Here is a 23,889-nt window from a genome sequence, read left to right as displayed (position 1 = left end):
ATACGGTCTGTGCACTGAAGAGGACAGTACAAATAAAAAAGTAGCACATATGAATTTATCTTCTTGGGCAAACTGGATGGACCGTGCAGGTCTTTTTCTGCCGTCATCTACTATGTTACTATCATGGACTCCTGGGCAAACTCATTCCAACTGAAACTGAACACCGAAAAAACACATTGCCTCATCCTCTCCTCTCTATATAACAAATACAAACCCACAACCATAAAAACTCCAGGACATACCCTCCCTACCTCCGACAGTTTGAAAATACTCAGTGTCACACTCGATCGCAACCTTACCCTCAAAAGTCAAGTAAACTCTGTAACAAAGAAAATGTTCTATTCAATGTGGAAGCTCAAACGATTAAAACCTTTCTTCCCAAGAGCAACTTTTCGATACCTAATACAATCAATGGTCCTAAGCCATGCAGATTATTGCAACGGAATCTACGTGGGCTGCAAAGAACAACTCATAAAAAAAAACTCCAGACCACCCAAAATACAGCAGCCAGGCTGATAGTCAGCAAAACACGCTTCAAAAGTGCCAAACCCCTCCGAGAAAAGTTGCATTGGCTCCCAATCAAAGAATGGATCATCTTCAAAATCTGCACCTTAGTCCACAAAATCATATACGGCGTAGTCCCAGAATACATGACAGACCCCACAGACTTACCAAAGAAACAAAGTCAGATCATCTAGATCCTACCTAAACCTACACTACCCAAATTGCAAAGCACTGAAATACAAAACAACTTATGCAGCTGGCTTCTCTTACATAAGCGCACAACTATGGAATAAGCTCCCAAAAGCTATGAAAACAATCCACGACCAATTGAACTTCAAGAAAGCACTAAAAACCAACCTCTTCAAAAAGGCCTACCCCATAGACCCCATGAAACCCTCTTCACCTACCAACACAACATGACTATGATCCCACAGGACAACACACAATCTTCATCCATTTCGACCCTCCACTCATACCTCATACGATCACTATACAACTTTGTATTTGTTATCCACCGACTGGGCAAACGCCTTTGACGGTACTATGAAAGCCACATTGAGCCTGCAAACAGGTGGGAAAATGTGGGGTACAAATGCAATAAATAAATAAAATCTGCTAGCCAATTGGAGATTGTGCATTTTCTGATGGCTACTCCCCTCCTGTTGGGATCAAAAGAAACAAACTGGGCGGACTGTCTAAAGGGCTTTGTCCGCTCCACGTAAAAGGCCAATGCTCTCTTGCAATCCAAGGTATTTAACTGCTTTCACCAGGGCGGGTACGAGGACGGGGAAAGAATGTTGGCAGGACAATTGACTGGTTCAGATGGAACTCAGACACCACCTTCGGCAGGAACTTAGGGTGCGTGCGGAGGACTACTCTGTTGACGGAAGTTGATATAAGGTGCATGCACTACCAAGGCCTGAAGCTCACTGACTCTACGAACTGAAGTAACAGCCACCAAGAAAACGACCTTCCAGGTCAAGTACTTCAGATGGCAGGAACTCAGTGGCTCAAAAGGAGCTTTCATCAGCTGGGTGAGAACGACGTTGAGATCCCATGATACTGGTGGATGTTTGACAGGGGGCTTTCACAAAAGCAAACCTCTCATGAAGCGAACAACTAAAGACTGTCTAGAGATAGGCTTAGACTCTACACACCAATGATAAGCACTAATCTCACTAAGGTGAACTCTTACAGAGTTGGTCTTGAGACCAGACTCTGACAAGGGTAGAAGGTATTCAAGCAGGGTCTGTGTAGAAAAAGAAAGAGGATCTAGGGCCTTGCTGTCACACCAGATGGCAAACCTCCTCCATTTGAAAGAGCAACACCCCTTCGTGGAATCTTTCCTGGAAGCAAGCAAGATTCAGGAGACACTCTCTGAAAGACCCAAGGAGGCGAATTCTAAGATCTCAATGTTATGAAAAAATGAAATCATTCTATGTATGTACTGTGATTATGCTTACCTTAGAGAAATGCATGCTAGAATTAGTTAGGCATTACTGCAGAATAGAGTAAAGAAAGGTCATTCATAGGCCACGACTGTAATTCACTAGCTCGTTAGCAAGGAAATAGGTTGAAGTCATCTCATAGTTTGGAATGTGCTATGTGAGCCTTATCTAAGGGGCAATTAGAGAGAAAAGCAAAGAAATGTTTATGTTGACTAGAAAGTTCTGCAGCTGTGAAAACTTGCTAGTCAGAAGCTGTGGTCATCACATTGGTATGTTCTAATTAGCTACAAGTCTACTTATCTTATTAGAGAGAAAAGCAAAGAAATGTTTATGTTGACTAGAAAGTTCTGCAGCTGTGAAAACTTGCTAGTCAGAAGCTGTGGTCATCACATTGGTATGTTCTAATTAGCTACAAGTCTACTTATCTTATTAGAGAAACATGACTTGAAAGGCAAGAAGAGTTTTATTGTTTTGAAGCTCATTAAAACCTTAGTTAGAAGATGCACCTGCTGATGGTTAGATAGCAAGTTCTTTGTCTACTTAAGTTAGCATTTGAGAGCCTTAGATCAGACTGCATCAGGATTTTTGCCTTGATGGATTCTCTCTGTGCACAGATCTAAACTGCAGTATTTGCTCAGAGTCCTGAGTGTGCGCTTTTCTTTGGTGAGAGATTTAAATTTCCATAACACTCAACATCCAGGCTGTGAGAGCCAGAGACTGGCGGTTGGGATGTAGAAGCGACCCCTCATTCTGAGACATGAGGGTTGGAAAACAATCCAATCTCCACGGTTCTTCGGAGGACAACTCCAGAAGAAAAGGGAACCAAATCTTACACGACCAGAAGGGTGCAATCAGGATCATGGTTCCTCAGTCTTGCTTGAGTTTCAGCAAACTCTTCCCTACTAGAGGTATGGGAGGATACGCATACAAAAGGCCTGTCCCCCAATGCAGAAGAAAGGCATCTGACGCTAGTCTGTCGTGGGCCTGAAGCCTGGAACAGAACTGAGGGACCTTGTGATTGATCTGAGTGGCAAAAAGATCCACCGAGGGGGTGCCCCATGCTCGGAAGACCTTGCGGACTACGCCCATGTTCAGTGACCACTCATGAGGTTGCATTATCCTGCTCAACCTGTCGGCCAGACTGTTGTTTATGCCTGCCAGATAATTGGATTGGAGGAACATGCCGTGACGGCAAGCCAAAAGCCACATCTGGACGGCTTCCGGACACAGAGGGCGAGATCCGGTGCCCCCCTGCTTGTTGGTATAATACATGGCAACCTGATTGTCTGTCAGAATTAAAATGATTTGGTTGGACAGCCGATCTCTGAAAGCCTTTAGAGCGTTCCAGATCGCTCTTTATTCCAGGAGGTTGATCTGCAGACCTCTTTACTGAAAGGACCAGTCTCCCTGAGTGTGGAACCCATCTACATGAGCTCCCCACCCCAGGAGAGATGCATCCGTCGTCAGCACTTTTCGTGGCTGAGGAACTTGGAATGGTCGTCCCATGGTCCCATTCATCCGGGAGGAATACCGGATGAAACTGAAAGCAGCCAAGAGAGAGATACGTCTGGCGAAAGCGCAAGCATAAGAACAAATGGCTAGAAATGTAAGAAGGGGTGACAAAAATTTCTTCAGGTATATTAGTGAAAGAAGAATGACTAAAAAGGGAATTGTGAGACTAAAAGATACTGCGAACCGCTATGTAGATAGCGATGAAGAAAAAGCAAATTTGCTAAATAGATACTTTTGTTCTGTTTTCACAAAAGAAAATCCTGGAGAAGGACCGCGATGGACTGCAAAAAGTACAAATGAGAATGGAGTGGATGGAGCACCGTTCACGGAAGAGAATGTGTATGAACAACTTGAAAAGTTAAAGGTGGACAAAACCATGGGACTGGACTGGATCCACCCCAGGATATTGAGGGAGCTCAGAGAGGTTCTGGCGGGTCCTCTTAAAGATTTAATAAATCCTTGCAGACGGGAGAGGTTCCGAGTGATTGGAGAACGGCGGATGTGGTCCCTCTTCACAAAAGTGGTGATAGGGAAGAACCTGAAAACTACAGGCTGGTAAGCCTCACTTCAGTTATTGGAAAAGTAATGGAAGCGATGCTGAAGGAAAGGATAGTGAATTTCCTGGAAGCCAATAAGTTGCAAGATCCGAGACAACATGGTTTTACCAAAGGGAAATCGTGCCAAACGAATCTCATTGAATTCTTTGATTGGGTGGCAGGAGAATTGAATCAGGGATGAGCTATAGACGTAATCTACTTAGATTTCAGCAAAGCTTTTGACACGGTTCCCCACAGGAGGCTTTTAAATAAACTGGATGGGCTGAAGATAGGAACCGAAGTGGTGAACTGGATTAGGAACTGGTTGACGGACAGACGACAGAAGGTGGTTGTTAATGGAATTCGCTCGGAGGGAAAGGTGAGTAGTGGAGTGCCTCAAGGATCAGTGCTGGGGCTGATTCTGTTCAATATATTTGTGAGTGACATTGCCGAAGGGTTAGAAGGTAAAGTTTGCCTATTTGCGGATGATACTAAGATCTGTAACAGAGTGGACACCCCGGAGGGAGTGGAAAACATGAAAAAGGATCTGAGGAAGCTAGAAGAATGGTCTAAGGTTTGGCAATTAAAATTCAATGCGAAGAAATGCAAAGTGATGCACTTAGGGAATAGAAATCCACGGGAGATGTATGTGTTAGGCGGGGAAAGTCTGATAGGTACGGATGGGGAGAGGGATCTTGGGGTGATAGTATCTGAGGATTTGAAGGCAACAAAACACAGTGTGACAAGACGGTGGCCGTAGCTAGAAGGTTGTTAGGCTATATAGAGAGAGGTGTGACCAGCAAAAGAGAGGGGGTGTTGATGCCCCTGTATATGTTGTTGGCGAGGCCCCACCTAGAATATTGTGTTCAATTTTGGAAGCCGTATCTTGCGAAGGATCGAAAAAGAATTGAAGCGGTGTAAAGGAAAGCTACGAGAATGGTACGGGATTTGCGTTACAAGACGTATGAGGGGAGACTTGCAGACCTGAACATGTATACTCTGGAGGAAAGGAGAAACAGGGGTCATATGATATAGACGTTCAAATATTTGAAAGGTATTAATCCGCAAACGAACCTTTTCCGGAGATGCGAAGGTGGTAGAACGAGAGGACATGAAATGAGATTGAAGGGGGGGCAGACTCAAGAAAAATGTCAGGAAGTATTTTTTCACGGAGAGAGTAGTGGATGCTTAGAATGCCCTCCCGTGGGAGGTGGTGGAGATGAAAACGGTAACGGAATTCAAACATGCGTGGGATAAACATAAAGGAATCCTGTTCAGAAGGAAGGGATCCTCAGGAGCTTAGCCAAGATTGGGTGGCAAGAGCCGGTAGTGGGAGGCGGGGATAGTGCTGGGCAGACTTATACGGTCTGTGCCAGAACCGGTGGTGGGAGGCGGGGCTGGTGGTTGGGGGGCGTGGATAGTGCTGGGCAGACATACTGTCTGTGCCCTGAAAAAGACAGGTACAAATCAAGGTAAGGTATACACAAAAAGTGGCACATATGAGTTTATCTTGTTGGGCAGACTGGATGGACCATGCAGGTCTTTTTCTGCCGTCATCTACTATGTTACTATGTAATTGGATTGAATCGTCCACCAGTGGAGAGAGTTCCGAAATCCGGTGGACAGTTGGATGACATCCTCTAGGTCCCCCGCAGCTTGAAACCACTGGGAAGATAGGGGTACATTGAGCTGATCTCATATGTAGATGTGCCATGGGCGTGACGAACTGTGGAGGCCATGTGCCCCAGAAGTCTCAATATCTGCCGAGCCGTGACCTGGTGAGAAGCTTGAACCATGGGCACTAGGGACAAAAGATTGTCCGCCCTTGTCTCGGTAAGATAAGCTCGAGCTGTCTGAGTGTTCAACAGGGCTCCAATGAATTCCAATCTTTGGACTGGGGTGAGATGGGACTTGGGATAATTTATGACGAACCCTAGTAGCTCTAGTACCCGAACAGTCATTCGCATGGACTCCAGAGCACCCTCCTTCGAGGTGCTCTTCACCAGCCAATCGTCGAGATAAAGAAACACATGCACTCCCAGTCTGTGTAGCGACGCTGTGACTACAGCTAGGCATTTGGTAAACACTCTGGGCACAGATGCCAGGCCAAAAGGCAGTACACGGTTTGAACGCTTGGACCTTCAGAAGGGCGGAGAGTTCCTCTGCAAGTACCTGTTTGTGCTGGGAACTGTAAGAATGAGCTTCTGGTGGACAATTTGGAGGTTTGGATTCCAGAGTAAGGGTGTATCCTGACCAGACTATTTGAAGAACCCATCGGTCAGAGGTTATGAGAGGCCACCTTAGGTGAAAAAATATCAACCTCCCTCCTGACCGGCAAGTCGTCCGGGACGGACACTTTTACTGAGGCTATGCTGAACTGGAGCCAGTCAAAAGCCCTTCCCTTGCTTTTGCTGGGGGGCCACAGAGGCCTTAGGTGCATGCTGTTGACGAGAACGAGAACGCTGGGAATGAGCCCGGACAAGTTGCCGAGAAGCAGGAGTGTACCTACGCCTAGCATAGGAATAGGAAGCACTCCTCTTCCCTCCACAAAACCTCCTAGATTAGGAGGTAGTAGCCGAAGACGTCCGGCGGGAGAGAGAATCCAAAGCATCATTGTGCTTTTTGAGCTGGTCAACCAGATCCTCTACTTTCTCACCAAAAAGGTTACCCACCCGGCAAGGAACATCCGCCATCCGCTGCTGGACCGAATGATCCAGGTCAGAGACATGCAGCCATGAGAGTCTGCGCATCACTATACCTTGGGCAGCGATCCTGGATGTTGCATCAAAAGTGTCGAACGTACCCCTGGCCAGGAATTTTCGACACGCCTTCTGCTGCCTGAGCATCTGACAAAAAAGCTCAGCCTGCTCCGGAGGGAGTGCATCAACCAAGCTAGACAGTTGCCTCACTGAGTTTCACAAGTGGATGCTCGTGAAGAGCTAGTATGTCTGGATTTTGGCAGCGAGCATAGCTGCCTGATACGTCTTCCTCCCAAAAGAGTCCAAGGTTCTAGATTCTGTGCCTGGGGGCGCTGAGGCATAGTCCCTAGTACTCTAGGCTCTTTTGAAAGCGGAGTCCACCACCGTGGAATTGAGTCATTCCGTGTCAAGTGGACCAATTTTAAAGGTCGTCCCCACCGCACCATCTCAGATTTTGATGAAATTTGGTACATAGTTTCTTTATGATAAAAAACTAAGCTGTGCAAAATTTTAGTTCAAAAGACTAAAATGTGGAGGTTCTAGGGGACCTCAAGTAAAGGGTTGCAAAATGTCGCCTGAGCAAAAATGACATTTTGGGCCAACTTCCAGAAGCTGTAAAACTGGAAGTTTTAGTAGTACAAGGGGGATATTTGGAGAACCTGCACTACTTTTAGGGCTTAATGAACTGGCAAAACCCCATGTTCCTAGTCCTCTTACTGTTTGAATGGTTTAGGCTCAAACTTTGCCAAAAAAAACCCCAGCAAAAATCAATTTACAGCGATGTTGAGGCTGCTGTAGTTTCTAAACTAGTTGGCCTTTCAGGTTGAATTTTGGTAGGTGTACTAAATGCACGGCTGTAATGAGCATTCCAATTTGCAGCACTTTCCTTCAAGTGGTTGAAAAATTATGAGCGTTCAAAGTTGGTATAAAAAGCATTTTTGCCCATTTTGGGCTATCTTTGATGCCCTTGATCTCCAGTGGGACAGCTTCAATATTCTTTCTTTTAGCACCATTAGAAAGAGCAGGTTTCCTTCTATCAGAATATGTAGTTTTCAATTTGGAGTCTCTCCATATAAGGATTGCAAAAAAAGTGTTTTTTGGCCAGTATTGTTGAATGATAGATGAAACGGATATAGGGCCCATCGATGTTTCTAATTGCTGTATAAGTCACTCAGTTGCTTTAAGCATGCGTTGGTCCATGGTGGCTACGCCACTACCAATTCAATAGGAAGTGGCAACCTCATCGCCAAGAGGTCACGCCCGATAGCCAGGCAAGTCCAGCCACTTGGCACAGGTTCCCAAGCCTGAAGGTGGGCATCTTACTTGAGGTTCCCAAGCCTCATTTGGTTGTCTTTGCCTAGTTTCTCAAGCCTAATGGGGGTGTCTTAATGGTTCCCAAGTAAAACCTCAGTGCTGAAGTGACAAGAATTTTTCATTGATAAGTTTCACTGCTGTTTCTGGAAATGTATACTGTCGTCCAAGTGCTGTAGTTGCTGGTACTGGAAGAACTGCTAGAATATGCTGTTCAGAAATCCAACAAGAATCTCTTCTGCTAGGCCAATGAAATGATCGTGCAGGCCCGCATGGATGCATAAAGTTGACCAAGGCATCATGTTCTTCAAATGATGTGTCACAGACATTGCCAATCCACCATTTGTTGTCATAATCACAGGCAACATACTGCCCAGGCTGAAGTTGAGACACATTTATGCCAGGTACACTCACTGGGTCATCTGCCTGACAAAGTTTGACAACAAATGAGGAGGAATCATTTAACACTCTACTGACTGAAATTTGGTTCAAGTCAATGGGAATAAACTGGTGATTTTCACGAGTTCCAGCAACTGTGGAAGCTTTACTGAATCTTTCCTCTTGTGCAGATCTTGAAGATTCAATTTCATCCTTGGAAACAAAAATGAACTTGATTTTATTTATTTTTTGATCACAAAATTCAAACAAGCCTTGTGCTGTGAGAATTTGGCTATTTTTAGGTCGTTGCAAACTAGCCTGAGCAGCTAGTCGCTTTGTTCTACCACATGGTACCACATGGTGACTTGCCATGGCTTGTGCCAAAGAAATTCCACTGTGCACTTATTCCAAATTCTGTTTGATGATAGCACAAGTTGGCAAAGTTTTTGAAGTTCTTGTATTGTGCAGCTGAGCCATCACTAAAGTATGTTACATATTTTATTTCTCCAATTTTGCTTTTCAAGAACGCGATTAATTTTTCCAAGAATGCATGTACAGCAACTGCATCATGCCGCAAGCTGTCACTTATTATGCAAACACTTATGCACTGAATTTCACTTGAAGCATCACGGAAGTACACAACAAATGGATGCAGTGTAGCTTGACTGTTTTCCCAGTGGAAACCTTGAACAGCATCTTGGACAATAAAGGAGTAGTTTTCAGCAAAGTCCAAGAGAACAACAATTTCACAAGGATTTAGGTTTTCTTTAACAGTTTTTAAGTATTGTGTCTGATGTTTGGAAATGTAATGGTGAATTGACAGGTTTGAAACTTTCAATGCAAGCTCAGATACAAAGTCATCAACATACATCTGTTTGGTCTCCAGTGTGGTGCGATCTGTATGAACCCACTGCTTAAACTCAATTGTTTCACCTGGGTCAGCATCACTGAACACTTCTGTCAGGTAATTTTCAAGCACATCTTTACCTGGACATATTTCACACCTGTGAAGCATGCATTCTTTGCATTCCAAATTGCACACAGTTTTAGCCATCAGTGCTTTGTAATCTTCGTTCAGCAGATGGCTTCCAGCAAGCATAAGCTTCACATTTTGATGAATGACACAAACACACACTGAATACATACCAGATGAGCCAACAGTGACACACCATTTTGGCCTTACTCACAAAATTTGGAAAAACCCACTTCTGGCCCAGTACGATATGCAACATACATTTCTTTTAGATTGCTAAGCAGCAAGCGCTTTTGCATTTGAATTTTTTCAGTGCCAGTTCTGACAGAGACAAAATCTTTTTTCCCTGGGCACAGTCTACTGAATTCATCATCTTCAAAAAAGCCAAGAATTTTTTTTTTCTGTTTTTTCTGGTAAAACTTTACCTTTCTTCTTGTCTGGGTTTGCCAGAATTCCACAAACTGATTTCAGATTTCTTGCTTTTTTAACCATTCTAGTTGAAACCATGAATTCTGAGGCAGTTCTTTCAATAGACCAGCTGTTTGGTGCTAAAATGTGAGATGGAGAGGTGGGGACCCCTGGTCCACTTGACACGGAATGACTCAATTTTTGTGAGGTAGCTGAGACTTCATCAATCCAGGCTCCCCGTAGATCCGATATAGGGATTCAGTTCTTTTTGGGATCACGGGATTAGACAGAGGGAACGACCAGTTTCACGTAAGAACTTCCTTCAGTACATTATGTAAAGGAGCCGTTGCAGCCTCTCTAGGTGGAGAAGGATAATCCAGGACCGCGAGCATCTCAGCCCTGGGCTCATCCTCAACCTCCACAGGGAAGGGAATAGCCGCAGCCATTTCCTGGACAAAGGAGGTAAAGGATAGACTCTCCAGCGGAGAAAGTCTCCTTTCTGGTGGAGGGGAAGGTTCGGAAGGAATTCCATAGGACTCATCAGATGAAAAGTATCTGGGATCCTCATCTTCCTCCCACAAACGCTCATCTTTAGTGTCGGATAAGACATCTCTCAGAGCAGTCCGAAACTGAGCCTGCCTCGATGCCAAGGAACGACGTCCTCGATGGCGGTGCCGAGAAGTTGATGCCCGCCTGGACTCCGGTGAAGCTTTCTCCACCAACGTCAAAGGGGAGTCAACCTAGGTGGCAGGCGGCACCGAGGTCGGGGACCTCACCACAGGCGAAGGGCCAGGCACCACTACAGCAGACGGTACGTAAGGCGCAAGCACCCCCGACACAGAAGCAGACTGGTGCAGTAACCCTTCCAGAAGCTCTGGAAGCAGGGCCCTGATGCGTTCATCGAGAGCCACTGTCGGACAAGGCTGCGGGGTCAGTAAAGGAGCTGAATAGAGAGACCAAATCCCTCGATGCACCGGAGCTCCCGGCACCGTGTGTTGAAGGAGAACGATGACGGTGCTTCTTCACCTTCGCTCGACGCCCGTTATCGAGACTCCTCGGTACCGATGAGGACAACATGGAATCCTCACGTCTCCTCAGGGCCGGTTCCGACGAAGGTCGGTCCCGGGGGGGGGGGGGGGGCTGCATAACAGGAGGCCTCGAGGCAGGTGGCGACCCACTCGATGCCTCAGTGCTCCCAGCACGAGTTGGTGGTTCCGCAGCCATTACCTTCGCTCCCGACGTCGATGCGTCCCTCAATGTCGATACCGCCGACCTTGGTACCAATGTCGACGTCGAAGGACTGGACCGAGCCCCAAAAAGCTTCTCACATTGGGTCTCTCGAGACACTTTAGTCCGTTTCTTCATGCGAAGACATAGACTACAAGCGGCTGGGCTATGGTCGGACCCAAGGCACTGGACACACCAGACGTGGGTATCTGTACCCGAGATGGTCCAGTTGCACTGAGTACAACGTTTGAAGCCGCTGGGTGTCTTCAATGACATGGAAGGAAAAACGGCTTCGGCAGAATCAAAAGACGTGATCGTGCAAGTTAAAAGAAAAAAAGGGCACGAAAAGGGAACAAGCCGGCCGCGTCGAAAAAGAAAGGAAACTTTAAAACGGCAAAAAAAAATAAAGAAAACTACGGGGAAAGTTGCTTTTTTTTTTTTTTAAACGATAAATTGTACTAAAAGAAAAGAAAAAAAGGCAAAAGCCGCAGAGTGAAAAAGACTCTTTCCTGTGCCTGAGAGGAGAGGGGGAAAACACGACCGCACCTCAATGCAGAGAAAAAATAACTGAGCGGGAACGCTCACACAACAGGCGGAAAATCGGCCGCACATGCGCAGTGCACACTGCATGTGCACCAGAAGGCTCTGGCAAGATTTTTTTAATATTTTGCTTGCAAAAATGCCATTTCCCGGGCCGACACGGATGTTGACCCACATGTGAGAACAAGCAACTTGCTTGTCCTCGGAGAAAAGTCTTTATCTACCACATGCAGGCCTACCTCTTCCCTTGGGCCAACTTCAGCCCGAGGCTCCAGCATCTACACTGTTTCCCTGCTCTCTGGTTGTGCTGTCTCTTGGTTTTTTTTCTGTTTTTTTTTTTTGAAGGCTGTTTTTTTAAACTCAATTAGCTTTATTATCCTCACAGAGGGAGCCCAGGGGAAAAAAACCAAAACAGGGTCTCAGAGGACTGAACCAACGCCTCATCCAGTGGATGCTAGAAAGCAAAACTGGGAGCAGCGAAGCCACGCTGTATGCCCAACAAGGTCTAATCGAGGGCCAGGTAACCTGAGGGCAAGAAGGAGGAAATCACTCTTGTGGAATGTGCCTTGAAGGCTTCAGGCGGAGGCCGGCCAGACAGTAGATAGGCTGAAAAAATAGCTTCCTTGAGCCAACGGGCTATAGTGGCTTTAGACACTGGAGACCCTCTGCGCGGACCTGATAACAGGACAAAAAGATGATCAGAGGTCCTAAACACATTTGATATGCGCAGATACTGCAACAGAGCCCTTCGCACATCTAGAAGGTGCAATTGCCCAGAGGCTTCCGGAAACTCCTCTCTGGAAAAGGAAGGCAGGAAAATAGGCTGGTTTAGGTGAAACGCTGAAACCACCTTAGGCAGGAAGGAAGGCACCGTACGTACCACAACTCCGGACTCTGAGAATTGCAGAAAAGGGTCTCGACAGGACAGCGCCTGGAGCTCAAACACCCGTCTCGCCGAAGTAATGGCCACCAAAAAAAAAACGTCTTTAGGGTCACATCCTTCTCTGAAGCTCGCCTTAGCGGCTCGAAGGGCGAACACTGAAGGGCCTTTAAAACTAACCCCAGGTTCCAGGCCGGACACGGAGCCCGCACGGGAGGACAGAGCCAAAGCACCCCTCTAAGAAACCGTGCCACATCCGGATAAGCAATCAGGGAGAGGCCAGCGACCCTTCCCTCGAAAACATTCTAAGGCTGCCACTTGAGCATGCCTTTCTGTAAACCATCCTGCAAAAAGTCAAGTATCGGCGAGACAGAAGCCCGCATAGGTGTAATCGCTTTAGCAGCACACCAAGCCTCAAATTGGCGCCAAATCCTGGCATAAGCCACGGCCTGTAGGAGAGTGGAATAACCCGTCTCTCAATTGCGCGCTCTCAATAGCCATGCCGTAAGACCAAAGCGGCAGGCGTCCTCCATGGTCACCGGTCCCTGTGACAACAGATTCGGTACCAGAAGCAAAGAAAAGGGAGCCTCTACCAGCATCCACCGGAGGTCCGCATACCACGGCCTCCTGGGACAATCCGGGGCAATGAGAACCACCTCTACTTGACGTAGCCGAATCTGGTGTGGGGGCCAAATTGGTATGTGCAAGTAAGCTTCTTTCAAGTCCAGAGACGTGAGAAACTCTCCTTGCTGTATCGCCGCAATGACGGAGAGCAGAGTTTCCATGCGAAAATGCCGCACTCTCAGAGACTTGTTGACTTCTTTTAAATCTAGGATTGGCCGAAAAGACCCTCCCTTTTGCTGCACCACAAAGTAAATGGAGTAACGGCCAGAGCTGAGTTCGGCGGGAGGCACCGGGCACACCGCCCCTAGGTAAACCAAGCCTTTTAAGGTCTCCTCTACCGCCACCCGTTTGGTGGAAGAACCGCATCGGGACTCACAAACACGTCTCTTATCTGGGCATTGAATTCTATTCTGTAGCCATCTCTGATCAGGTCCAAGACCCACTGATCTGAGGAAATCTTGGCCCACTACTCGAGAAAGAGGGAAAGTCGTCCTCCTATAACAGAGAGCAAGGAGAGGGCTGGCGCACCATCACTGAGAGGGTCACCCTTGAACTCCAGGCCTTGAGCCAGCTGCTGTGGAACGCTTGTCTGAGCGAAAGGAGTTCCTCTGCTGAAAACGGGCACGAGACGTGAACCCAGCAGAACGCCCCAGGCGGTACCTTCGAGCTTCTCTGAAGCGAGGTCTATAAGAGGAGGGAACCGCCTGACCCTTGGAGGAAGGCCGCGGCCTGTTGTAGGAGGTGGAAGGCCTCCAATTATTTAATATACAGAATAAATTCCTCATATTTGGACAGGGAGAAATGGAGGTTTTTCTCTTTCCAAAAACAGGGGAAAGCTTGCTGGAATAGCAAGTCACTTCACTCTCTACCTCTCCCCCTCTTGCCAAGTCAGGTAATTAAACCTGATTGCCCACAATCTCTCTCTCATTGAGCAAGATCAGGCCTCAGGGAATACTACAGACAGAAGTCTTTCTCAGGTCTTTTGTATAAGGCTATTTCAAAGCAAATGAGATTGACTTTATCTTGTAACAGTGAGGGAAATAACACTTGCAGAAGACATCTTAAACACTTGCAGAAGACTTCTTTCTCTGCCTAGAACAATTAGATCAAACGCTATCTCCCTGACAGACAGATCTCTGGAAGCCCATAGCAATAGCTTTATGCCAGGCAGCAATAGTCCTATTATGCATCTCTTTGAACACAAGGAGAGCTATGTTATGACATAAACACAGGGTCAGAGCTGACAGAGAGATGTAACACCTCTAAGGGGAAGCAGTTTTTAACTCACTGCATCTTCAAAGGAAATGTAAACAGATGCTATGTATTTTATTGATACTAGAGATCCTGACTGACTGTAAGGTGCTAAGGGGGTGTGACAACCCCTCCCCCTTGTGCTCCCTTTTGTCTTGTAAGGGAAAAGAAACCCTATATAATATTTCTCTGCCAGATAGGAGATTGGGCAGTGTACATCTCTTTTGGCTCCCAAGCCAGGGAGTTTGAAAGAATGTCTTGTTCCCACTTTCCATTGTAATTTCCATTTCTATATATGTTCTCATTTCTGTCATATTCTAGACTATTTCTTATTATTTATCCTAACTCTCTGGATAAAGAATAAACATGTGTTTTTCCCCCAACTGAAGCTTCTCTTGGTTTTTTTCCTCTTGTTGTAGTGCAAATGGTCCATAATCCAGCTGTCCGGTTTCTAAGATACAGTTGAGAGGATTGTATTGTGTAAGTAGTGCTGACCATGATTAGAGACCCTGGAGGGGTGGCATGAAAGGCACAAACAGGCCTGTCCTCGGGTAAGCGCTGGGGTTTAGCATCCCCCAGGACTTTAACAATGTTCTCCAGCTCCTCACCAAATAGGAGAAGGCCTCGAAAGGGCAACTTCACCAACCTTTGCTTAGAAACCAAGTCAGCCGCCCAATGCCGTAGCCACAACAGGCGGCGAGCCGCTACCGCCATGGCCATCTGTTTAGCCGAAGCTCTGACCAGATCATAAAGAGTGTCAGCCAAGAAAGACAAGGCCGACTCCATCCACGATGCCACCTCCGCAAGGGGCTCCGCTCCATCTCCAGGCTGTTCCACTGCCTGTTGTAAACAAGCTAGGCAGGCTCGGGCAGCATAACAGCTGTATGCAGACGCCTGTAAGGATAGGCCTGAAATCTCTAAGGACCGCTTTACAGCTGATTCAAGGCGTCGGTCCTGCATGTCCTTCAGGGCAACTCCTCCTGCTACTGGGAGGGTAGTTCTCTTTGTCACAGCCGTGACTAGGGCATCCAATTTAGGCACAGCTAGGCGCGCCAAATTCTCCTCACTTAGAGGGTATAATTGCCCCATAGCCCTGGCAACTCTGGGCAAGTCAGTTAACCCTCCATTGCCCCATGTAAGCCGCATTGAGCCTGCCTTGAATGGGAAAGCGTGGGGTACAAACGTAACAAAACAAAAAAAAACTTTCAAAGGTCCCTCGGGGTCAGCCCATTGAGCCGAAATAAGCTCTTGGATGGAGTCATGCAAAGGAAAGGCTCGAGCAGGCTTCTTAGTACTTGTCATCCTTCAATATAGAGAGGGCCTACAGTGCATTAGAAATTAGCGCTGGCAGCTCATCGCGGTGGAAAAGCCTCACTGCGGAAGGATCATCCGGATCCAGTGGCAATCCTGCACCTTCCTCTGGCTCTCCAGACCACGAGGGCCTGCCAGACCCCTCAGACTCCTCACATCCCGACCACGGGGGGGGAAAACGGGGGTGCACCACTCTCTGAAGGGGAATCCACCCTTCTGCGCTTGTCCTGCGGCCATCTGTCAGGGGAAAACGCACCTGACGGCAATTCAAGGCCGGGCTCTACTGGAGGGGACATAGGAAGCCGGGCCGATTGAGGCCCCTGCGGGAGAGCTCTTTTTTAACATAAATGCTTTATGCAGCAGCAAAACAAATTCAGGGGAGAATGGCTCACCCTGGCCTCCCGGTTCCAGTCCGGGGGAAATGGCTCTCATATTAGCCTCCATTCGAGGCTCCCCTCCAGGCTCACACCCCTCCGCTTCAGCGGGGGACGCCCGCTGCCAGCTCCACGGAGCGGGAAGAAACCTCGCTCACCATGCTCGGGCTGGTTCTGACGTCAGAACAGCACGATTTACAGAGCCCTGTTTCTGATCTGCGCTTGCCACAACGGGAACAGCGCTTTACAACCTCCGCAGCCATCGCCGAAGACGGCGGGAAATTCAAAATGGCGGATTCACGCCAAAATTGTCCCAAACGCAGGCCCTCCCCGGAGGAGCTACCAAATGCTCTTACATCCTCGGATCGAATCCACAGAACTCCGATCCGCAGCACAATCAGAAGAAAACCTCTTTTCTGAGATCGCAGCTCTTCCAGCACGACGCGACTTTTTTTTTTTTTTTGTTAACGCTGTGAGGAAAGTTAGAGGCAACGACTCAAGAGGCAAATTTTTTTCACTCCGGAGGATCAGTAGCGTGGGAAAGGCAGTGAAAGGGCGAACCTATGTGCCTGCATCCACAGTCTGGCAAAGACAGGGACAGGGCTTGCCTATGTGTCTACATCCACATCGGGGGACAGGTAAGGCAGGGAAAGGGCGAACCTATGTGCCTTCAAAGTGGGCACCACCAGCCACAACAGCCCTGCTACAACTGGCAACAGCACAGGAGCCACCCCAGGCAGATTTTCTGAAGGAGCTGAATAAGCTGCGACCACCCTGCTGGGGAGATAGAGAATACTGAAGAGGCAGGTGGAGCTAGCTGGCCATGAGGCACTATGGTTTTTCAGTGCTCTCTATCTCCCCCTGCTGGTTGATGGACACAACCCACTCGTAATGGATTCATCTGCTTCATGACAAGGAAATGATCGGATTTGATATTAGCTTTGAAGTAAGTATACATAAGAAATTAAATACATTAGCATTTAACTTTAAAAAAGGAGACTATGATAAAATGAGAAGAACGGTGAAAAAAAAACTTAGAGGAGCAACTGCGAGGGTCCAAAATTTACATCAGGTGGGGATGCTGTTCAAAAACACCATCCTGGAAGCCCAGGCCACATATATTCCGCGTATTAAAAAAGGAGGACAGAAGACCAAACAACAGCTGGCATGGTTAAAAAGTGAGGTGAAGGAAACTATTAGAACTAAAAGAAAATCCTTCAGAAAATGAAAGAAGGAACCAACTGAAAATAATAAGAAACAGCATAAGGAATGTCAAGTCAAATGAAAAACACTGATAAGGAAGGCTAAGAGGGACTTCGAAAAAAAGATTGCGTTGGAGGCAAAAACACATAGTAAAAACTTTTTTAGGTATATTAAAAGCAGGAAGCCAGCAAAAGAATCAGTTGGATCGCAAGATGACCGAGGAGTAAAAGAGGCAATCAGGGAAGACAAAGCAGTAGCGGAGAGATTAAATTAATTCTTCAGTCTTCACCAAGGAAGATTTAGGTGGGATACCGGTGCCAGAAATGGTATTCTAAGCTGACGAGTCGGAGAAACTTAATGAATTCTCTGTAAACCTGGAGGATATAATGGGGCAGTTCTACAAAATGAAGAGTAAAATCTCCTAGACCAGATGGTATTCATCCCAGAGTACTGATAGAACTGAAAAATGAGCTTGCGGAGTTATTGTTAATAATATGTGATTTATCCTTAAAATCGAGCGTAGTACCGGAAGATTGGAGGGTGGCCAATGTAACGCCGATTTGTTTTTAAAGTTCCAGATGAGATCCAGGAAATTATAGACCGGTGAGTCTGTCGGTGCCAGCCAAAATGGTAGAGACTATTATTAAGAACAAAATTACAGAGCATATTCAAAACCATGGATTAATGAGACAAACTGGTTGAAGGATAGGAAACAGAGAGTGGGGTTAAATGGGCAGTATTCACAATGGAGAAGGGTAGTTAGTGGGGTTCCTCAGGGGTCTGTGCTAGGACCGCTGCTTTTTAACATATTTATAAATGATTTAGAGATGGGAGTAACTAGCGAGGTAATTAAATGCAGAAAAAACTCAATGCCTGATACTCACCTCCCAATACAACACAAAGGAATTTACTGCTATAAACACACCAAACCTAAACCTTCCAATCTCAGAAACGCTAAAAATCCTTGGAGTCACTATCGACCGCCACCTAACACTCGAAACTCACGCAAACAACACTACTAAAAAGATGTTTTACTGCATGTGGAAATTGAAAAGGATAAGACCATTCTTCCCAAGATCCGTCTTTTGCAGCCTAGTGCAATCCCTCGTACTCAGCCATCTGGATTACTGCAACTCACTATACGCAGGTTGCAAAGAGCAAATACTGAAGAAACTTCAAACAGCCCAGAATACAGCAACCAGACTCATCTTCGGAAAACCAAAATATGAAAGTGCAAAGCCATTACGAGAGAAACTACACTGGCTTCCACTCAAGGAACGCGTCACTTTTAAAGTATGCACATTAGTCCACAAAATCATTCACGGCGAAGCCCCAGCCTACATGTCTGAGTTAATAGACTTACCACCCAGAAACGCCAAAAGATCTTCTCGAACTTTCCTCAACCTCCACTTCCCCAATTGCAAGGGCTTGAAATACAAGACGCTACACACGTCAACCTTTTCTCACATGAGCACGCAGTTCTGGAATACACTGCCGCGCAACCTAAGAACGATCCACGAGCAAGCTTCCTTCCGCAAATTATTGAAGACCCATCTTTTTGAAAAAATCTACGGAAAGAGCCAAAACACATAAAGTCCACACTCACTGTTCACTAATGCATCATACATCCACTTCTGAACTCTCATCCCCGTAATCTCACATCAATTATACCTCTACTCACAGAAATATATATACCATATGTCTTCATGCCTTAACATTGCCCTTTAAGCTTCCCATTGTCTCCTTCCAATGTTTCAATGTTTGTGTTCCATTCATGCCTTAATATGGCCCTTTAAGCTTCCCATTGTCTCCTTCCAATGTTTCAATGTTTGTGTTCCATTGTTAAATTTCTTAACGTTACTTCGATTGTCTCGCATAACTCTGCACAATGTAACCCATAACCAAGTTGTAACAAACTGTATTTCCATCATTTATATCATATTGTACTACTTAACTACTACTACTTAACATTTCTAGAGCGCTACTAGGGTTACGCAGCGCTGTACAGTTTAACAAAGAAGGACAGTCCCTGCTCAAAGAGCTTACAATCTAATAGATAAGAGTGAGACAAATATAGGACAATCAAGCCATTGTGACATCACTGATGAGGTTGGCTCTTAGGCATTGGTGGAATGAGGCATTATGACATCACAATCTCAGCTCTGGTTAAATCACTGCTATATGTAATACTACTACTACTACTTAATATTTCTAGAGCCACACTGAGCCCGCAAAAAGGTGGGAAAATGTGGGATACAAATGCAATAAATAATAATAAATAATAATTAAATTTGCTGATGACACAAAGTTATTCAAAGTCGTTAACTCGCGACAGGATTGTGAAAAATTACAGAAGGACCTTACAAGACTGGGAGACTGGGCAGCTAAATGGCAGATGACGTTTAATGTGAGCAAGTGCAAGGTGATGCAAATGGGAAAAAAGAACCCGAATTATAGCTACGTCATGCAAGGTTCCACGTAAGGAGTTACGGACCAAGAAAGGGATCTGGGTGTCGTCATCAATAATACACTGAAACCTTCTGCTCAGTGTGCTGCTGCGGTTCAGAAAGCGAATAGAATGTTGGGTATTATTAGGAAAGGTATGGAAAACAGGTGTGAGGATGTTATAATGCCGTTGTATCGCTCCATGGTGCGACCACACCTTGAGTACTGTATTCAATTCTGGTCGCCGCATCAAGAAAGATATAGTAGAATTGGAAAAGGTGCAGCGAAGGGCGACTAAAATGATAGCGGGGATGGGACGACTTCTCTATGAAGAAAGACTAAGGAGGCTAGGGCTTTTCAGCTTTGGAGAAGAGACGGCTGAGGGGAGACATGATAGAGGTATATAAAATATTGAGTGGAGTGGAACAGGTGGATGTGAAGCGCCTGTTCACGCTTTCCAAAAATACTAGGACTAGGGGGCATGCGATGAAACTACAGTGTAGTAAATTTAAAACAAATCGGAGAAAATGTTTCTTCACCCAACGTGTAATTAAACTCTGGAATTCATTGCCGGAGAACGTGATGAAGGCGGTTAGCTTAGCATAAACCACTGCTAAATGGACTTGGGAAAAATCCACAATTCCAGGAATAACATGTATAGAATGTTTGTACGTTTGGGAAGCTTGCCAGGTGCCCTTGGCCTGGATTGGCCGCTGTCATGGACAGGATGCTGGGCTCGATGGACCTTTGGTCTTTTCCCAGTGTGACATTACTTATGTAATCCATGAGGAGTGGAGGAGTGGCCTAGTGGTTAGAGCACCGGTCTTGCAATCCAGAGGTGGCCGGTTCAAATCCCACTGCAGCTCCTTATGATCCTGGGCAAGTCACTTAACCCTCCATTACCTCAGGTACAAACCAAGATTGTGAGCCCTACTGGGACAGAGAAATATCCAGTGTACCTGAATGTAACTCACCTTGAGCTACTACTGAAAAAGGTGTGAGCAAAATGGAAATAAAATTTAAAAAATAAGTCAACATGGATTTAGTGAAGGGAAATCTTGCCTCACCAATCTACTACATTTCTTTGAATGGGTGAACAAGCATGTGGTCAAAGGTGAGTCGGTCGACATTGTGTATCTGGATTTTCAGAAGGCGTTTGACAAAGTACCTCATGAAAGACTCCAGAGGAAACTGGATAGTCATGGGATAGGAGGTAGTGTTCTATTGTGAATTAAAAACTGGTTAAAAGTTAGAAAACAGAGAGTAGGGTTAAATGGTCAGTATTCTCAATGGAGAAGGGTAGTTAGTGGGGTTCCCCAGGGGTCTGTGCTGGGACTGCTGCTTTTTAACATATTTATAAATGAGCTAGAGATGGGAGTAACTGGTGAGGTAATTAAATTTGCTGATGACACAAAGTTATTCAAAGTGGTTAAATCACAAGAGGACTGTGAAAAATTACAAGAGGACCTTACGAGACTGGGAGACTGGGCGTCTAAATGGCAGATGACATTTAATGTGAGCATGTGCAAAGTGATGCATGTGGGAAAGAGGAACCCAAATTATAAGTACATCATGCAAGGTTCCACATTAGGAGTAACAGACCAAGAAAGGGATCTAGGTGTCATCGTTGATGATACGTTGAAACCTTCTGCTCACTGTGCTGCTGCAGCTATGAAAGCAAATAGAATGTTAGGTATTATTAGGAAAGGAATGGAAAAGAAAAATAAGGATGTTATACTGCCTTTGTATCGCTCCATGGTGCGACCACATCTCGAATATTGTGTTTAATTCTGGTCGCATCGCAAAAAAGATATAGTGGGATTAGAAAAGGTGCAGAGAAGGGTGACGAAAATGATAAAGGGGATGGGACGACTTCCCTATGAGGAAAGGCTAAAGCGGCTAGGGCTCTTCAGCTTGGAGAAAAGGCGGCTGAAGGGAGATATGATAGAGGTCTATAAAATAATGAGCAGAGTGGAACGGGTAGATGTGAAGCGTCTGTTTACGCTTTTCAAAAATACTAGGACTAGGGGGCATGCGATGAAGTAAAATTAAAACAAACCGGAGAATATTTTTCTTCACTCAACGTGTAATTAAACTCTGGAATTCGTTACCAGAGAATGTGGTAAAGGCGGTTAGCTTAGCGGAGTTTAAAAAAGGTTTGGATAGCTTCCTAAAGAAAAAGTCCATAGAACATTATTACATGGACTTGGGGAAAATCCACTATTTCTGTTTAGCTGTATAGAATGTTTTGTACTTTTTTGGGATCTTGCCAGGTATTTGTGATCTGGATTGGACACTGTTGGAAACAAGATGCTGGGCTTGACGGACATTTGGTCTGTCCCAGTATGGCAATACTTATGTAGTTATGTACTTTACCTGTCTCCAGGGAGCAGCACCTTTCTGCCTGATGAAAACTTACGTTAGATGTCACAAAATTCAGCTGCAAACAGTTCATATAGAACAATCACATCTACTTTACCATGTCTCCAGGGATCCTTTGGTTCCACAGCCCCAGAAACAATTTCTTCATCTGAGGGAAACGTCACCCGCTTGGAGCCATACTTATTTTTCCCTTCGTCTTCGATACAAGGGGGAAAGGGTGTTGAGCCCCCTCTTGAATTTTCCACACTCGACGTTTCTGAGCCCAGAGAAGTGACAGATTCATCCTGAGAAGAAAGACGAAACTGCTCTGATTCGCTCAGTTCCACAGTGGGAGCCGCACCAGTACAAAGATTCTCCGAAGTCAGACTAGTGTTCGACGGAAAGGCTTCATCAGCCAAACAGGCATCCTGAAACCAACAGTCCTCTGATATTGCCATAGTGTTTTTCAATGTATCCAGATCCATACTGCAATCTATGAACACCTCTGCTTCACTTTAGAAACAAATTCCCTTATAGCAGAGATGGGCAACCTAAGGCCCACAGGCTAATCCCAAATCACGCAGCTCTTTCATCTGGCCAACTATTCGACTTTTCTTCCAGTCTCACCGGCCCACTAAATGACAATACCTTCCAAGCCGTCCCTGCAAAGCCCCTCGAAATCAACCAACAAAGGCCAATACGATGACGCGCGTTTCGTTCGTCATAAAACTTCGACACTTTGGGCCTAGAAAGATGACGACGGGGCACAGAGTTGGGCCTAGAAAGATGACGAAGTGGGTACAGAGCAGTTCTCGGATTCAGTCTCCAGGTATCATTCTTTGGGCTTTGGAATATGACGTCGAAGGAGCTTATTCGGTCTTTAGAGCCTTCCAATCCTGGCTTAGTTGGGCGGAGGAGGCGGACTCGGGGTGTTGGTTGGTTAAAATTGTGTAGTGAAATCGTGCTCATATACTAGGCGTAAATCGTCTTATCTCTGAACTGGAATAAATGAGGTTGCAGAGCAGTAGACTTAGGGTAACATCTGTTGCAAAAAGATGAATGTCTGGAATCAAGGATGTTTGATTAAGAACCGGAGACGGCATGAGGTCAAAAAGTTGAAGCCACTTTGATTAGTCTCTGTGTACTCTTCCCCGCGCAGGCATCGTTCTGTGTACACTCAAAACAAAGCAAAGAAATTTATGAGCTGTGGCATCAACGTTGTCGTTCTTTATTGTTGGTAGCATTTTTATTTAATCACACATATTTTCAAACATGTCAGCTTGTGCAACATACGGATGTACACAGAGGAAGTGTAATAATGGAATAACTTTTCTAGGAAGAGTAGTAATTTGTTATAAATCGTAATCGGTGTGTCATTTGCAGGGGCTGGCTATAGGGACACCCACTGAAACAGACATCATGTTATGAGAATCAGGTGCTGAACATTCAGAGTTTATATCTACCTATTTATTTGTTTATGGCAGTTATAGCCCACATTAAACATGAATTAGTTTGAAAACTAGGATCATTTAAAATCTTTTTTCCATATCATCAAGCTGATCAATCCATAGACTGGTGGGTTGTGTCCATCTACCAGCAGGTGGAGATAGAGAGCAAACTTTTGCCTCCCTATATGTGGTCATGTGCTGCCGGAAACTCCTCAGTATGTTCTCTATCTCAGCAGGTGGTGGTCACACACAGCAGCAGCTCTGGCTAGGCCTCCAAGCCTAATTTTTAGGTTTTGTTGAGTGCCTGGGGTTGAGGGCTCTTCTTGAGCAAGTGCAAACCTGGTGGCGCCAGGTCCCTCCTTTTCTCCCCCCTCCCGCTGGCTCCGTTTAAAAAAAAAAAAAAAAAATTTTGACGTCTTTTAAAGACGTTTATTTTCGACGTTTATTTAAACGTTT

The 23,889-nt window shown here is 45.7% G+C and overlaps 1 protein-coding gene across 1 annotated transcript in view; it reads right to left on the bottom strand.

Moving 5' to 3' along the window:
* The window catches only part of PPP1R37 (protein phosphatase 1 regulatory subunit 37), a 1,040,147-nt gene extending 1,017,475 nt beyond the window's left edge, over window positions 1-22,672 (bottom strand). The window contains 1 exon segment of the mRNA XM_030217605.1: window positions 22,104-22,672. Coding sequence (XP_030073465.1) covers window positions 22,104-22,470 — 367 coding nt within the window. The 5' untranslated portion in view covers window positions 22,471-22,672.
* Between the last annotated feature and the right edge of the window lie 1,217 nt (window positions 22,673-23,889).

This window comes from Microcaecilia unicolor, chromosome 11, assembly GCF_901765095.1.
Source record: "Microcaecilia unicolor chromosome 11, aMicUni1.1, whole genome shotgun sequence".
NCBI classification, from domain to species: Eukaryota; Metazoa; Chordata; class Amphibia; order Gymnophiona; family Siphonopidae; genus Microcaecilia; species Microcaecilia unicolor.
Note: the sequence above shows the minus strand (reverse complement) of the source record. Positions and strands in the feature narration are given on the sequence as shown.